The following is a 15383-nucleotide window of genomic DNA, read 5'->3' on the forward strand; positions in this document are numbered from 1 at the left end:
TAAAGCAAGAAAAACATTTAATCTTTTACATTTTTAATTTTAAAATCCTGGATCCCAGGAGGTCTTGGCTAGAACTTCCTTTTCTTCATAACAAACAATTTCATCTCCCACTATAAATTCTATCTTTTCGTCATCCAAACTGAGACCACAATCCATTCCAGTTTTGATGATTGAAATGTCATCTTTATGGTGTTTCAGTGAGGTTAATGAGCCTTAAAAAAAAAAAACAACTTAAGGTTTATATATTGAACAAATAATAAGCACCTACAAGTGCTATGTAGTCTGGCGTTCAGAGGAAAATTACACTAAAACTTAAATTTTACAGTCCTGTCATGTTAAGTGATAGGACTAAATACCAGAGAGATGAAGTTGTAAAGATTTGATTTGTAGTGAAAGATACTAACTCCCATTTTAAAGATTGCAGAAGATGGGATTTGTACTCTGGACTTGAATGAGATAAGCAAGGATAAAAGACATTGCAGGCAAAAGGTCAAGAAAGGATGGAAGTACGCAAGTAGATGAAGTGTAGGAGACATGGCTGAAAAGGTAGTTTGGGGCCAACTGTTAGAAGTTGAGAAAATCAGATTAGGGGACTAACCCGTGGAGTCATCAGACTTAGGGAGGGAATCCATCAAGATTGTGAGTTAGCAAAAAGGACTGGCCTGAACTAGGATTATGGGAGTGAAAGACGAACAGATTTCACGTGGTTACACAGAATCATGAGGTTTTGGTGACTGGATGATACAATAGAAACATTTTGATGTTGCTTACCTTTCCAAATAACATGTCCATTACGGATTAATTTAAATTTTTTTGGTTTTTCTAACTGTCCCTTTTGGACTCTGCAGCCAGCCACAGGAACTTTTTTCTTCCCTTCTGTTACAGAGAAGGTAGCTAGTATAGAAGCCTCACCTTTAGGAAGAAGAGAATATTAAATACAGTAAAGAAAAGATTCTGAGAAATACATAATTTCTGACGTTATGCAAGGCAGAATTAAAAGTGAGAAAAATACAAACTCATGCATAGAAAGAAGTCCTAGTTTTCTGACTCCAACTTGATTTTCCTGACCAGTATTAGAAATAACAGGAAAATCCTTGGATATTCTTGGAAAAGAAAACCACAAAAATACATGTGCTTACCAAAAGAATGAATGAAGGAAAAATGGAACTCGGGCTGAATAAAGTGTACTAGATGATAATACAATTCCTGTCTGCTCTATGGAAACGTAGTTTTCAACAGTGCCTCAATATATTTTCTAGAATAGATCATCTGTTATTACCTGATTTAATTTTACCACTGGCAACTTAAATCCACTTAAGATTACTTATTTTGTGACTCAGCTTAATCTTTTCAGACTAAAAATTAAAATTCCAATAATGACATGGTATCACACATTGCAATGTGCCAACTTTCTAGGGTTAGTGTCATTTGACTGGTGCATGCTTACTCCTAGAAACCCTCATATCACTCATAGTTTTCCAAATTGCTCTTAGCATAAGAACATACAAACTTCTGTATGAACATGTTAAGCAGATGAGAAAATCTTAAATGTTTTGTAAACCAAAAATGCAAATACTGAATCTTATGAGGAAACATCAGATAAATCCAAATTCAAGTATGTTCTACAAAGTCATTGGACTATACACTTCAAAAAATCAAGGTAAAAAAAACCTGAAGAATTAAATGTAATCCATGATCCTGGGCTGGGGTAAAACACATACTTATAAAGTCCATTATTGGAACAATGGACAAAATTTGAATATGGACTGTGGCTTAGATAATAGTACTAATGTTAAATTTCCTGAGTTTGATATCGTTTATGTGGTTTTATAAGAGAACATCCTTGTGCTTAGGAAATGCAAGTATTTATTGGCAAATACACAGTATCTCAAATTTACTCTCAAATGGTACAGAAAAAATATCCTCTGTGTACGGTGGGGGAATAAAGCAAATGGGGCAAAATGTAAACGATTGGTAAAGTGGGTAAAGGGCACATGGGAGGGAGTTCCTTATACTTTTCTTGTAATTGTTCTGGAAATTAGCCTTTAATTTGGCCAAGGGATATGCTTGAAAGAACATTTTTAAAAACTTAAAAGTAAAATAAATTTTCTTCTCGTGGCGGATTTCTCCGCCAGCTCCATGACAAAATCAATGGCTCCTTCCACAACACGTTGATAATCTATGCCTCCCACCCTAGTCTAATTTATATTGCAATTGTTCAGATCTAAACTTCAGGACGAGTTCTTATTGCCTTACTTGACTTGTATCCTCAGGGCCTAAGCACAAAGTGTTGCAGAGAGCAGGTGTTTATAATACAAATGAAGTTACACTGAATTTTTATATAGTAATTTTTTTCTAGAACACAGGATATGTATTGGAACAGTGAATTTATTTCAACAGTGAAATACATTTCCCCCAAACTTTGCTTTCAATTGTTATTTACAGCACCTAAGATATGAATGTTTAAAAGTAACATGCAGTTAACACTCACCTACTACATGCTCTTCCACAGTGCAGGGCAATCTGCTGCTCAATTCTCCCTGCAAATCTTCAATAAGACGGTAAATGATTTTGTGAAGTTTAATTTTTACTCCTTTTTTTGCAGCTGATTGCTGGATAACATTGCCTGCATTCACATTGAAGCCATATATAACACCTGGCAAGCAAAAATACAATCAGTAAAGTAGCACAAATACTGCATTAAACAATTTGTCTTTCAAGCAGAAACTCAAATCTACACTGTTTTATTTCCTCTAGATAAATTAAAAGCCAGCAGGGGAGATGAGAAATTCTGTAATTTTTTCTCATGGAAACTAGTCAATTTTCAAATTAATAAAAGTATTTTATAAATTCTATTGTGGGTTGTTTAATAAGAAAAATTTCTATGATTTTTAAATCCATTCATTTAAGAAATATTAAGAGCCCATAAATGTGCATGACAGTATGCTAAACAAAGCTTTGACTTTTAGACCAGAGAAACAAGAAAACAAATGACTAGGACTGAAATATTACATTATTATTTTACTAATAATTCTAATATTAAATTATAATCTTATTATCTACAACTTTTTTGGTTTACTCCTACGTATTCAGCTGGCCAAAAGGTGCTCAAAAATAGTTACTTAATTGGTAAAGTTCAAGAGTTATTTAAGAAATTATAGAAGTTCCATGAAGCTGACCATTTTACCAAAGAACAAATAATGTATTTAAAGGCAAATACCTTGGGGGGGAAAAGCAAAATACTCTTGCCTTAAACAAGTGAAAAAAATTAATGCAATCAGCTTAATCAAGAGAAAAACAACCACCTTGAAAGTCTTATCATTAAGAAATCATTCAATACCCTATATTACACAGAACAGTGCTAGGCCAGTTAGTTCCTATAAAATACTTTGAATTAACCAGCAATACTGAAAATCCCTTTTCAGTAGTAGAGGTAACATTTAATTCTAATCAAATCAGATCATGAAGTACCTCCTTCCTAAATGATTAATCACTCAACAGTACTGGTACTTTGTTAGGTGTCAGACCTAGTTAAAGAGAGTCAAGAATCCCCTTTTTGTGTATCACAAGTCTGACTAATAAACAGTCCCTGCCTTCTAGGCATTTAAAGCTAAAAGGAACTTTAAGAAAGAGATGATTTGTAAAATTATCAATAAACAAAAACAGGTAGCCAAAAGAAAAAGATAAAGAAAAGTGCTGAACCGGCTGATTAGAATGTTAGGAGCATTCAAATATCTAAATGAAAGATATAGAAAACCAACCTTGGGTTGAGTGGGGAACTGGGAGGAGCAGGGAGAGGAGGAAGTGATGGTACCTTTAAAAAAAAATAATCAAGAAACACTACTGGGGCTTGAAATAGTTCCCCAAGGATGCAGTACAAGTGGCGCTATGGCTGAAATACTGCACATCCCATTCACCCTCAGTCAGTAGCTGGGACTTGACTGCAACGGCAAGGGTGATGCTGATGGGGTAAATGTTGGGTGTAACTAGGCAAGGATCAAAAGACAGAAGCAAACTGTTTACAGTATATACAAGGGAACACAGTTAAACAAACAAGAAATGGAGTCCTTACCATGAAAGGTTTCAGCAAGATTAACATCATTTTCACTAATATCACCCACACCGAAATGTACTAATTCTAGTTCACACTCATGTGAAGCATCATAGGTATCCATAATGTTCAAAATGGCTTCAACGGAACCATCAACATCACCTAAATGTAGCAAAAGTTTCAAATTATTGGTGTTAAGTTAGCATTAAGACAAAATGACAACAATCTATTTACAACTATAATAGGAATGGCATTTACCACTTTTACTTAGGTTTAGCATTATAAATATCTACTTAATTTAATAAAGTATAATGGATCAAATGTATATTAACAACAAAATCAGCAAGAAAAATGTTTACTAAGAAAATCTCCCCCAGTGGGAGGTGGATGAAAAAGGTGAAGGGGGTCAAAAGATAAAAACTTCTAGTTATAAAATAAATATGTCGAGAGTAGATCTTAAAAGTTCTCATCACAAGAAAGTATTTTCTAGCTATGTATGGAGATGGATGTTCACTACTTATTGTAGTGACCATTTTGTAATACATGCAAATATCAAAATATGTTATATATACCTGAAACTAATAAAATGTTATATGTCACTTACACCTCAATAAAAAAAAAGTCTCCCCCAAAATACTGAAATAATTTTGGCTTAAATTTAATGGCACTAATTGTAAGAATTAAGAAATACATATATTCCAAAAATGAGTTATAAAGTAAAATCTTTTAAAAGTCACCTTTAATAATTATAGGAAGTACATTTGAATCTCTTTCAGCTTTCTCTTTTGGCTTTAAGAGTTTTTGTTTTTTCTTTTCTTGGTACTTTATAAATGATCTCTCCTTCCAGTGCAAAGTGCCATACTTCTCACGGGCTTTCCGATGTGCTTCTTGGTGTTCCTTTCGCTTTTCTTCTATCATTTTCAGATCCTCCTTATTTTTCTCCTGTTCTTGCTCATACTTCCTCCAGTCAACAACTTCACGTGCCCTTGGCTTTGCAGGGAAAAAAAACAGGCATTATTTAACTAAACAGAAACCAGTAACTGCTGGGTTAAAAGCTTTGTGTTTTTCCTCTACTGTGAAATTAGCTTAACTCATATATAAAACTGCTAATTTTGTAAGTTTCAAGAAACTTATAAAACTTTAATTTGGGGGCTTTGTGTATAATTTAAATTATCTAATTAAAAAATCCTATCTCAAATGTTTAAGAAATCTACAGCCAAATTCTAAAATGGCACCCCATAGACCCTTATAGTCTAGAATTATTTGTTAACATTGATATACTTTGTATGACACCAGAGACTAATATTTAAAATTGTTATATCATATCTAATGTATGGGAATTAAGCTTAATATACCTCAGATTCTACTTCAAGAATTTCATCTCCTGCAGAAGGGAGGTCTCTCCAGCCTATAATTCCCACTGGCATGCTGGGACAGGCCTCATTAATTGTTTTTCCATTTTCATCAAACATTAAGCGTACTTTTGCCCAACTCTTTCCAGCAACCAGAATTGAGCCTTTTCTCAAAGTTCCTCTTTGAATTATTGCTGTAGTAACAGGACTAAAATAAAAATAAAAGTATGTATTCTTAATGCCAAAACCAGGATGTAACAGCATTTTCTTAAGCAGAGCAAATATATCTTTATGAGAATTAAATATATATATAGCAAGTACCCACAGGGTTAATTCCACCACTTCTCAACTTCTCAAGCAGTTTTTCATACTATAAAAACATTTCACAAGTGTTAAAAGGTGGAAGCAACCCATATGTCCATCAACAGAAGAATGGATAAAGAAAATGCGATATATACATACAATGGAATATTATGTACCCTTAAAAAAGGAATTTTTGTCACATGCTACAACATGGATGCACCTCAAGGTCATTATGTTAGGTGAAATAAGCCAGTCAAAAAGGACAACCATTGTATGATTCTACTCATATGAAGTATCTAAAGTAGTCAAAATCATAGAAACAGAAAATGGAAAGGTAGCTACCAAAGGTAGCTCCAAAGGGCTGCAAGATAGAGAGGGAAATTTAATTAGTGTTTCACGAGTATAGAGTTTGCTTTGCAACATAAAAAAATTCTCTAGCAATCTGTTGCATAGCAATGTGAATATACTTAATACTACTGAACTGTACACTTAAGGATGGTTAAGATGGTAAATTTAATGTAATGCATGTTTACTACAATAAAAAAATTTTTTTTAAAGACAAACAAAAAACATTTTTTACAAGGTTATGGTACTAATGGATGCAGATAGCTGAGTGTTTGGACAGAATCCTAATCTCTTTTCTGTAACTAATTTTTTAAGCAGTGAGAAGACCTCTTCTGTTGCTAGAGAAGGAAATTAACGAAGAGAACACCATTCCAAAGACTTTCCTATATGTTAATGGGTAAAGACATAAAGAATTGAGAAACCCTAAAATAATAATTACCATTTCATTCCAATTTATGTTAGTCCATGAGGCTTTACCAATTCAGTTAAGTCAGTGGGGGAAAAAAATTGAACTACTTAAGTCATCTAAGTATGACTACTAGATGTATAAAGATAGTTGCTGTGGTCTACTAATAACTACATTTTTGTGTTCTGCGTGCTAGTGCAATAAAATAGTTTTCAAAACAAATGCTTTGAAAATATTGTTCATGGACTAATAGTAACAGGCAATAAAAATACATTGTTATATAATCAAGTCACAACACAATGGAATGAAATTATTAAAAAGCAGGCATTTTAACAGTCTTACCCTCTTCCTTTGTCTGTGAAAGATTCTATTACTGTTCCTTCCACTAGACCAGTGGGGTCTGCTTTCAATTCTAACATTTCTGCAAGAGTAATTGTTGCCTCTGCCAAAGCCATCAGATTATCACCCTTTAACAACAACAAAAAAATGGTAATATACATTAATAAATATTATCTGTAAATGTAAGTACCAGGGTCAGAAAGCCAAATAATCTTCACAATTATATTGTACTTTTCTCTTTAAGCATGAAAAGCATGAATTACCCAATTAGAAGGAAGGAAGAAAGGGAGGGAAGCAGGGAAGGATAAGCAAAAAACCCTGATCCAAGTACAGGTTTTGCAAGAAACAGTGGATATGTTTATTTAAAAAAAATGTGGTCACCAGAGGTGCTTGTTAATATCCTTTGAAAACACATGCTTCATTCATTCTCTCTCTCCTCCATCTATCCCTATAATATGCTTCCTCTCACTTTCTTTACAATGCTACTTTACATTGAAGTTCTATCCAATTGAACAAGCTTTCACATCTATTTCCTCATCTGATCCATTTGAACAACCCAAATGTGCAACCCTGAAAAATCACTCTCCCGGGATCTTCTTTCCTTAACTATAAAATAAAGGACAAGATTAGATGATTCTTTCACCTTTAATGATCTGTTTATTACGCTTTCTAGGGCTCCAAGATCATGCAGTTGATTAACTGGTGATGGAAGTGGAACTGATGGGCAAGGGATTTTTCCATGCTCTCTGTCAGCTAAGAGATTGCTCGCATTTGTTACAGTGTAAAAGAGACAACTGCAAACAAAACTGAATGAATACTTTGCTTACCCATCTACTCAATCCTAGTATTTATTCCAATTTACAAAATGCTGCTCTGAAAAGCAGAACTGGGGTTGTTTCTCTGCATGACCTAGTCTTCTGTATCTACTTTGGAAAAGTAGGCCTTGTCTTACTTCCCTGCCCCTCTCTCCCAACTCCCTCCATTCCCCAGGAATCATCTCTGCCAGGCCTACAAATTTGCCTAAGCAGCTTACGTGTACCTACTCATCTGATGGTATCCGGGCAGAAAAGGTAGCCACGCCTTCAAATGTTTTAACCTTGCTTTCAGAGTGCAATTGCAGGTATATTAGAAAGATAACAAAGGTGGCATTTGATGAGTTTCAGAGAAAAAGAGGCATGGTTTTATTATTAATGGAGGCATAATTTCTAAACATCTTGGAGTTAACAAATTTATGAAAAATAAAGATAAAATGAGACTGAATTGGAGGAAGGTGGCAAAATATAGTACAAAATATAGTACAAATATAGTGAATGATCAGGGAAAAAAGTCTGGAATATGCGTAAACCCCGGAATATTATAAGAGTAGACAAAAAAGGAAATTGTTACTCAGCAGCAACCTGTATACAATAAGAGAATTGGAAACTGCTGTCACAAAGCAGGTACGGAGTTTCCTTGATGTTTTTCAACCAGAAAAAAATAATTGGTAATTTAAAAGGAAATTTAAATAACATTACAAAACTTATAATTTAATTCATTGAAACATTGAGTCAATCATTACAAAGTGAACCCAAATGTTTCATGCTTGTATTAGTGAAATTTTCATTTCTTTAAATCTCTCTTAAATGCCCTAGGACCATTCTATAGTTTTTGCTATAAAAATAAGCATTTTATTACCAGCTGGATTTCATTTCTGCTTAAAACAGTCTTTAGCTTACTATTACCCCATCCTCACATCATTTACCATTTATTCTTCTAAGTATCTCATAATAAGAAAAGCATTAATTTTAAACCCGATTCCCCACTGATCAGCTATGTAACCATGGATTGGTGACTGACTTTTCTGAGCTGAATTTCTAATCTCCCAAACCAGGATAATGATACCAGCTTTACCTACAGAACTTTTAAACAACAAAAAGTACGTATGTCGAAATGTTCTTTAGGTACAATGTACTATGTTCATTCCCATGTGAACATGTCGCCTATGAGGTGCCTGCGTTTACCGTAAGTGCAGAGACATGCACTGCTTGGACGTCGCCTCCGTAATCCTCACACACCACATCATAAGCCAGCAGTTCTTTCTTCACTTTTTCAGGATCAGCCTCAGCTTTGTCACATTTGTTTATGGCAAGAACAATGGGCACTGAAAGAGACAGAGTTAAGAAGAGGGCAAATGATGATACCTTCAATTGCAGGTATTCACAATGAAAACACCAACCTTTTCTGGCTTTCTCTTACCTAGTGAACGCATTATACTTATCTAATAAAAGACCTGAAAAGATCCACATACTTACAATGTACTTATAATCTACTTGTCATTACTAAACATACCCTCTCATTACAGAAATGACACAAAGTTCCAGGAGATAATGCTTGGAGATAGTTGGGATTCACCAACTCTGAAATTTTTCAGGTATCAAAGGAACAGAAATTGAAAACAGACACAAAGAAAGCTATGCAACCCACAATCTACAATTATGAAAAAGTACGTTTCACACTGATGAGGTGGAACTTAACAGGGACCAAGAGAACAGGTATAGAAAGCATGATGCAAAGAATTTATCCTATGTCAACCAACTAACTGCTTTGTTATGGAATCCCTGGCAAATTTATCATTCTCTTCTTTTTGTTATGTTCCCTACAATCATTAAAAACACAGTCCATTCCACAAAGGCAATTTTGAGGAATTAAAAAGGAAAGAGAGTAACACTGAAAGCTAGAAGATCAGATTCCAAATGTGGACATGTTGCAGCTTAACTGTAATGAGGGGAGTTCCCGCCACTCTCTGGGTCTTAGTTTTCATGTCGTGAGATGAAAGAATTTGACTAGATCAGTGATTCTCAACCTTTTCTTGTCTCCTTGCCAACAAATCCAGGGGAATACGATACTCTCCATCAGGTACAATTTCTCAATGCAACAGTATTTTCTCGGGGGGTACAGGGTCATATCAGAATAAGAATAAATGTGCAGAGCATGTGTGTGTGTTACAATTTTTAAATAGGGAAAAATAAGGAAGAAAATAGCCAAGTAATTTTCCAAAAGTTTCAATTTTATACATTTGACCAAATCAGAATTTATTTAAAGCAGATGAGGAGGAAGTTTCTCTTTAGAGAAGTCCAGATGATGAATGAACAAGGAATAACAAAATTAGAGTATCACCACTTTGCAACTTCTAACAAACGTAGGTGATGGGGACATAGAAGTTCATTATTCTATTCTTACTGTTACATCTGTTTAAAATTTCCATGATAAAAAGGTTTTAAAAAAGTTATTTGTGACTGCTATATTCTCATACTATACCAAGTAAGTAAACAGTAGAGGAAGGACTGTACTTGTGATCACAAGTCCCAAACTGAATTCTGCCTACACTTTTCTTAGTAGTTATGTCTGTGGGAAAACAAGTCAGCTGTCTTAGAGCCATCTCTGTAAACGTATAATAATCCTCAGATCACCATGCAGATTAAATGAGCTCCATGCACATGGCCCCAGAACAGTGACTCTCGTCAGCCCGCACAGCCACACAGTACCTTGAGCATCCTTGGCATGCTGAATAGATTCTACAGTTTGTTTCATCACTCCATCATCTGCAGCTACAACCAATATGACAATGTCAGTGACCTGAGCACCTCTGGCTCTCATGGCTGAGAAAGCAGCATGTCCTGGAGTATCAAGAAAGGTTATCTTTTCTCCAGAAGGCAGAGAGACTGTGGAAACAGAAATTCAAAAAGACTGAAAACTCAAATATGTACTTCCCTAATATGTAGGAATATATGTGACATTATCAAACACAGTAATTCTTTAAAATAATTTTATTCCTTCCATTAATCTTAATCAGAACCATACAGATCACATTTCATAACAAAAAGTGCTAACACACCAGTGAGACCTGTAGGGTTTTCTTTTCATGTAAAAATTCAAACAAAAATGCTTCGTTTTTCTAGAATGTAGCCACTTGCCTAAGGGTACCAACTGATATATATTCTGGAGAGAGAATACACTGATAACTACACAGGCAGCCACTCCTACATTAGCAAACATTGGCTGCACAACTGCCTTGAACAACAAAGACAATTTTGTATATGTTTAGTAGCCCAGGATGTGAGTCTGAAAGCCTTGGGTTTAAATTCTGGCTTTGGCACTCCCTAGCTGTGTACCCTGAGCAAGTAACTTAAACCTAAACAAGCCTCAGCCTTCTTATCTGTAAGTAGAAATATCAATACCTACCTCATGATGCTGCTTGGAAGATAAAAAATAAAGCGTATGAGGGGCTCAGAACAGTGCTGGCTGCACAGTGAATGGTAGCTATTAATTATTATTAGCAACATTATCACAACCAAGCGTTGAAGAATTTAAGTTCACTAAACCAAACTAAGAATGGGCTAGAATAAAAAGGTAATACAATTTTCTTCTTGTAGAATGTATAAAATAACCTTTATTAACCACCTGCTCTACGTTTCATTAAACCAATGGCTTTAGCCTTTAGCAGTCCCTTTTACTTTGAATTTGTATATTTCATACAATGACACCTGGTTTACAAAAACAATATTGGGGTTCCCAAGCACATTGTAAGGTAATTTGCATTCATACCAAGAAAGGCACCAATGTGCTGAGTGATGCCTCCAGCTTCCATTGCTGCCACTTGAGTTTTTCGCAGTTTGTCAAGTAACGTCGTTTTCCCATGATCAACATGGCCCATTATAGTAACAACTGGGGACCTTGGGGTTAATAAAGCTGGATCTGCCTGGGGCCTACAATTAACAGTAAAGGAGTTTCATTTCTTAAACATCAGAAACATGTTATAGCTGGTGAATTGGTTTGCAGTTATCTCTCTGAACTACCATTAACAATAAAACCCAACATTCAGCTTTGATTAGTCTAACTATTTTCCTCTTCTATACATACAATGACTATGACAAAAATATATGACTGCCAACCTACAGTTGGCATCTTCATAGCAATGAGCAGAACTGGATAATTGTTTAAAATTCAGGATCAATATACATACTTGGAAAACTAATAAAAATGACTCTTAGAGTTTTATAACCTGACTATACATCCTCATGCTTTAAGCACTTTGAAGAAAAGTTTAACCTATACTCATACATCATTTTAATTGCAAAAGAAATTTTCAGAAAAATCTTTCCATTAAAAAGTGTAAATAAAACTATGTGGTCTCCTTCCCACAATATATATGGTTATGTTTTACCTTCTCACAGCATCTTTATTTTCTCTGACTTTGTCCTGTTTTAATTTGCTCCATTTTAACTTCATCCCTGCCTTCTTTATCACTTCTTTGATCCAGACTTCATCTAAGTGTGAGTCTGCTTCTAGTGAATCTATGTTGATAGTAGTGTTCATTAAAGCTTCATATACACAATCTGGGTGGAATAAGATAAAAACTTTTAGGGTCATAAAATTAAATGTTTAAGAAATTGACCTCTATTACTAAATATCAATATAAACAGTATACTCAGTGAAAGGAATAACATATCAAATCACAAAGAAGCTAAAAAGAAAATGATCTTTAAAATACAACGCATATATATGAACTGGAATTTCTTCATATTCATATATATTTGGAATACTGATGTGCCTTATGAACCATCTTAGCCATCAATAAAACATTAAATTGCATGTTGTATACATTTAATATTGAGTAGTTTATCACAGTCTAGTTCTAGTTACACTATGTCACGCATATACAAATGTGTGTGTATACAGTCAATTCTTGTTATTCCCCGTTCTCATGCTCTATAAAATCATCATGAATACTGAATTTGCAAATACTGAACCATTGTTCTGAGGTGAAATACAGGGTTAGGTTCCTTTAGCCTCTGGTCACATTGTTATCAGCTGATCAATACGTACCTTGTTTTATGTGTTTCTGTTTAAAGACACCATATTTACTATACTATACCATTGATTCATCAACAATGAACTCACAGCCAGCAGCACTATAAGTAATGCCCAAACAAAGCTTATCGAACACATGTAATGTTTTCTGTAAGGCACATTATAGCTTCAGCACTATGCTGAGAGGCCATTTCAAACAGCGAAATCACCAACAAAAAGCACAAAAATGCAAAACACGTGGCATTAAATAAACCACAAAAATGACACTTGTTTACAGTATGAAAGCTGAAACAAAATTGCAGAGTGTTGCCTCCTTGAACCTCAGCTAGAAATGTGAGATTGGGCAACTCAAATTTTTCACCACTTTGCATATGTCTGGGAGTGAATGCATAGCACTGAGAGTATTGATTTGGGGGCTACAAATATACTTTAGAGAATTCACCAATACAGAATCCCCAAACTGACTATATGAACACACATAGAGTATCTAAGTAAATAAGCTTCAAGTAGATAACTTTTATTTAAATCATTGCAAAACAATTTCGGGTTTAGAGCACTGATCTGTAGAATTAAATTTATATTTTAATTATTCTATTTATTTGATGACACAAGGGAATTATTATGATTATTATGATTATGGGTGTGTGTGTCTGGTAACGTTTAAAAAAATAATCCTCACCTTTTAGAAATAGATACAGAAGTATTTAGGATTAAATGATTTATTAATAATTGTAGTCACTGGCTCATGTATATATTATGCTTATTCTATCATTTCTGGTTTCATACATGTATGAAAATTGCCAAAAATAAAGTTTTAAAATCAAGCCTACTATCAATATTATTTATAATCATATCAATACAGTTTTCCTTGCAAAAATTCTGAATGACTATATCCATTTGTTCTCTTAAAGTTTTCTGGTTATAAAATAACTATATAATACAACTGCAAAGTTATAAAAATAAGACAATGTCCTAACTTTCTGTTCTTTGTAAGGATGTATATGCATAAAGAGCGGTAACACTTTTGGGCAGGAAACATGAAAATTCTAGCTCTGATATAATTTACAAAACAGTAATTCTTGATAAATAATTTGGTCTGTGGATAAGAGCACGGGCTCTGGAGCCATACTCCCTGGGTTTAAATCCTGGCTGTATCACATATTAGCTGCGTAATCCTGGGCAATTATTTATCCTTTCTCTGTCTCAATTTCTCAACCTATAAATGGGGATAATAATACCTACTTCTACTGCATTGTGAGAATTACAGAGTTACTAAATATAAAGTACTACTACATAGTAACAGCTCAATAATTATGAGTTATTATTAATTCTTTCTTTTCCCCAAGAGTCTGCTTTACTTGTTACTTAGTTTGCTACAATTGTGGGTTATTCCTTGTTTACTGAATTTTAATGTCAGTTTATGATGAAAACTCAAATTTTGTTCTAACAATCCTAAACTGGTAATAAATACATCTGTAGTGTAATGAAAGAATAAAAAAATGACACTATACATTTATAAATAAAAATAGTACTATTAAAAGTTATAGTTATTACTATATAGTTTTTCTGCTGGCACTACAGATATTGTCAAAATTAGTGAAAAAAGGAAATCAGAAAATTATAGAAAAACGAAGGGAAAGTAAATGAATATAAATATGGTCCCTCTTACCAAAAAACATTCTTTGTACTTAGTCTAATCGCCCACAGAATTTCTGAGAGAGAAAAGTTAGTTCAGATAAGAAAATCATTTTCACTTTTATTAGAAGCAAAATCTTAGAGAACTATATTTGGTAAAGAGCCAAGAAATAAATTAGAGTGTGTGACCTAAAGTGAAAAACATTGGAATGACTTAACATCTTTTTAAACCTCCAGTCTAATTTTTATCTTTGAATGCCTTAGTCTTATTGCAAATAAAATACCAGGTAATCCATGTTTCCATATTTTGCCTTATAAAATTATCTGGCTCACCTATATCTTTTTCCATTGCGCTAGCCAGTTCCTCAACAGTCATTCCGATCCATACCTCCACTTCCTTTTTAGATTTTGTTGAAGATAACTGAGATTTCCGTGATCTTTCTTCCTATGAAAAATTCAGAATGTATGAAGAAGAAAAAACTTCTAAGTGACAATTTATTCTGGAATATCTACCATAATCACAGATCCTATTTCTATCAATTAACATTCCCATAAGTAGTTAAACCTCAAACTAAATTTAAAATCTTACATCCTTAATTCACTACTATATACCAATTTCCAAGTAATCAACTAAATTAGCATTACTGAACAACCAGAACTTCCCTTCTTCACAAAAATGTATTGTCTGGAGTATAGCATTATGGAATAAAGAGTCTGTAAATGACAAAATACTCAGAATGGATTTCTACTCATGGCTCTAGGCACTTTCATCTCAGACCAAATTAATAGTAACTGATAGAAATCTGTAACTACCTTTTTTGTTACTAGAAGCCTATATTGAGATAAAGCAGCCCCAAAGAGTGCATCTGTTTGCCAGGGCCGGGTATAAGGCTGAGCCGTCCACATGGGGCAAGCAGATGAAAACACATGCCTCCACTGTGATAATGTTTTTCTTTGACCCAAGCTGTGCAGCTGCCGACAAATAGTGTGAAATCGTAGCAAGCTCTCCACTTTCAGTATCTTCTGGTTCATGTTTCTCCTAGAAAAAAAGTTTTAAAATAATATTTTGGTTAATATTGAAATCAAGTTAGCAAATATTAGT

The 15383-nt window shown here is 34.1% G+C and overlaps 1 protein-coding gene across 8 annotated transcripts in view; it reads right to left on the bottom strand.

Moving 5' to 3' along the window:
- MTIF2 (mitochondrial translational initiation factor 2) overlaps positions 1-15383 on the bottom strand; it is a 26673-nt gene continuing 11290 nt past the window's right edge. For 5 of the 8 annotated variants that reach the window (XM_019719635.2, XM_019719617.2, XM_019719643.2 and 2 more), the window contains 13 exons: positions 15095-15320; positions 14615-14726; positions 12000-12171; positions 11381-11541; positions 10321-10497; positions 8797-8936; positions 6800-6924; positions 5407-5611; positions 4789-5041; positions 4073-4213; positions 2492-2656; positions 772-912; positions 1-212 (listed from right to left, as the gene is read on the bottom strand). In XM_019719635.2, coding sequence (XP_019575194.2) covers positions 40-212; positions 772-912; positions 2492-2656; positions 4073-4213; positions 4789-5041; positions 5407-5611; positions 6800-6924; positions 8797-8936; positions 10321-10497; positions 11381-11541; positions 12000-12171; positions 14615-14726; positions 15095-15313 — 2184 coding nt within the window. In that variant the 5' untranslated portion in view covers positions 15314-15320 and the 3' untranslated portion in view covers positions 1-39. Of the gene's footprint in view, positions 213-771; positions 913-2491; positions 2657-4072; positions 4214-4788; positions 5042-5406; positions 5612-6799; positions 6925-8796; positions 8937-10320; positions 10498-11380; positions 11542-11999; positions 12172-14614; positions 14727-15094; positions 15321-15383 lie in introns of those variants that run through there. The other 3 variants (XM_019719661.2, XM_019719663.2, XM_074332000.1) reach the window with 3 other exon arrangements.

Source organism: Rhinolophus sinicus, linkage group LG05, assembly GCF_036562045.2.
Source record: "Rhinolophus sinicus isolate RSC01 linkage group LG05, ASM3656204v1, whole genome shotgun sequence".
Classification (NCBI taxonomy): Eukaryota; Metazoa; Chordata; class Mammalia; order Chiroptera; family Rhinolophidae; genus Rhinolophus; species Rhinolophus sinicus.